At 34.8% G+C, this 2,001-nt stretch overlaps 1 protein-coding gene across 1 annotated transcript in view; it reads left to right on the plus strand.

Annotated features, from left to right (window-relative positions):
* LOC107688789 (hypoxanthine-guanine phosphoribosyltransferase-like) overlaps window positions 1-764 on the plus strand; it is a 10,366-nt gene extending 9,602 nt beyond the window's left edge. Inside the window, exons 8-9 of the mRNA XM_016486562.1 lie at window positions 344-420; window positions 573-764. Of these exons, the coding sequence (XP_016342048.1) occupies window positions 344-420; window positions 573-620 (125 nt within the window). The 3' untranslated portion in view covers window positions 621-764. The remainder of the gene's footprint in view (window positions 1-343; window positions 421-572) is intronic.
* The last annotated feature ends 1,237 nt before the right edge of the window (window positions 765-2,001 follow it).

Below are 2,001 nucleotides of genomic sequence, written 5' to 3' on the forward strand. Positions count from 1 at the left end.
GCTGCAATATAACAAAGAGTGAAAAATTTAAGGGGGTCTGAATACTTTCCGTACCCACTGTATATATATGCCATTCAAATTTTTGGGTAAAATTACTTGCATTTCTTGCATGACTTTCAACTGAATTAGTTTATGCTGGCGGAAGATTTATTAGAGATGTTACCTGAATTATATGAATTACCTGATTATAATTAATATTATATAATAATTATTTTTATTCACATTATTTGGAATGCGTTTAATTATAATGAAAACAATGCAGAAAAGCTTTCTTTCTGCAAAGTACAATTTTATTTTTCTCTTCTGTGTGTATGTTTAAATGCCTTGTATTCTTTGTTTTTAGATATTGGATTTGAAGTTCCTGATAAGTTCCTAGTGGGATATGCTTTAGACTACAATGAATATTTCAGGGATTTGAGTGTAAGTGTTTTGTCCTGTTCTGTTTTGATTGAATTGTGTGCTCTGCATAACTTGGTGTATATTGAGTGCAAGTTGTGTCAGTTTTGTATATTATTTGTTTGTCTGATCTGAATTATGTATTTACACCTTCTCTTTTTCTTTATATCTTTCAGCATATCTGTATATTAAGTGACAGCGCGAAAGAGAAATATAAAGTATGATATGACACCCAAGTGCTGGATGCATGAAGACAAAGATCACTGTGAACTTTTTTTTGTTTGTTTTGTTATAGTGAAATTATTTTTCTACATTCCATCTGAAATTATGAATGAACTCATGAAACATGGATTTCCAAAGATCAATGATCACACTTTAGTACGGTTCACGGGGCTATTTCCAAATGGAAGTGATCATCCCTATCCCCTTGGAGTGAGCAGGGCACGTGCGTGCCATTATATATGCCTTGTCCAAATACACACACTTGCGGTCTTTGCACTTGACTACTTCTATGACGTATTTCCTGTATTTGACCCAAGTGTTCAAGTGAGCATGAAGACCACAAGTGTGTGTACAACTTTTCATTACCTGATGGGACACACTTATAGTTTTGTAAAAACGCTAATTGTTTACAGAGTTTTATTATTATTTTCAATACTTTGCATTTTAAAATCAACTTCTAAATGTCTGTTCAGTAGTCCCTATAGATGACACAATTTAATTAAGTGATAAAAAGATAAAAAAAATAAATATACTCGTCTTTGCAGCAATAAAATGTGTAGCACTTTGTTTTACTACCAAATTATATGTAATAATTATTATTATTATTAATAATATTTAACTTACATTGGAAAGGTTTCCGTGACCTCTCGCGAGATCTCGGCAAAAAGTCTCACGATTTATTTCCAGAACATGATGCATGATGGGATACACTAAGCCCACACTAAGATAGTGTGCGTTAAGGGCACTGCACTTTGGTATTTGTAAGACCTGGGACAGTCTTGCACACTTACTTCCTGTCACGTACACGCGCTCTCAAGTGTCCAAGACCGCAAGTGTGGGTATTTGGACAAGGGGACAGTCGTTTGGAATGCACTTGGCAAAGGGAGCGACGTAATTTCCTCATTATCTTCAGCTGGCATGTTCCCGTGACAACACAGCACGGTGTCCCTCAGCAGATTCGCTGATGGACACTGGCATAAAACAAATATACATTTTATATTTTAAAAAGTTTGATATATATTAGTTTTTATGTATTATATAGCATATTTTAAAAACTTTTTAAAATATAAAATGTATGTTTATTTTCAACAGTTATGCTAACAACAATAAAAAGACATTTATGACAGTAAAACAGCGAATCTGCTGACGGACACCGTGCTGCGTTGTCACGAGAACTCGCTTTGCCAAGTGCAAGGGGATAGGGATGATCACTTCCATTTGGAAATAGCCCCGTGAACCGTTCGGTACCGATACTCATATCGGCACATCCCTACACTTTAGTGTTGCAGAGAAGGATGAATGAGTCTTGTGTTAAAGGGGTCATATGATGTTGCTAAAAAGAACATTATTTTGTGTATTTGGTGTAATGAAATGTGTTTATGC

This window comes from Sinocyclocheilus anshuiensis, unplaced genomic scaffold (assembly GCF_001515605.1).
Source record: "Sinocyclocheilus anshuiensis isolate Anshui unplaced genomic scaffold, SAMN03320099.WGS_v1.1 scaffold669, whole genome shotgun sequence".
NCBI classification, from domain to species: domain Eukaryota; kingdom Metazoa; phylum Chordata; class Actinopteri; order Cypriniformes; family Cyprinidae; genus Sinocyclocheilus; species Sinocyclocheilus anshuiensis.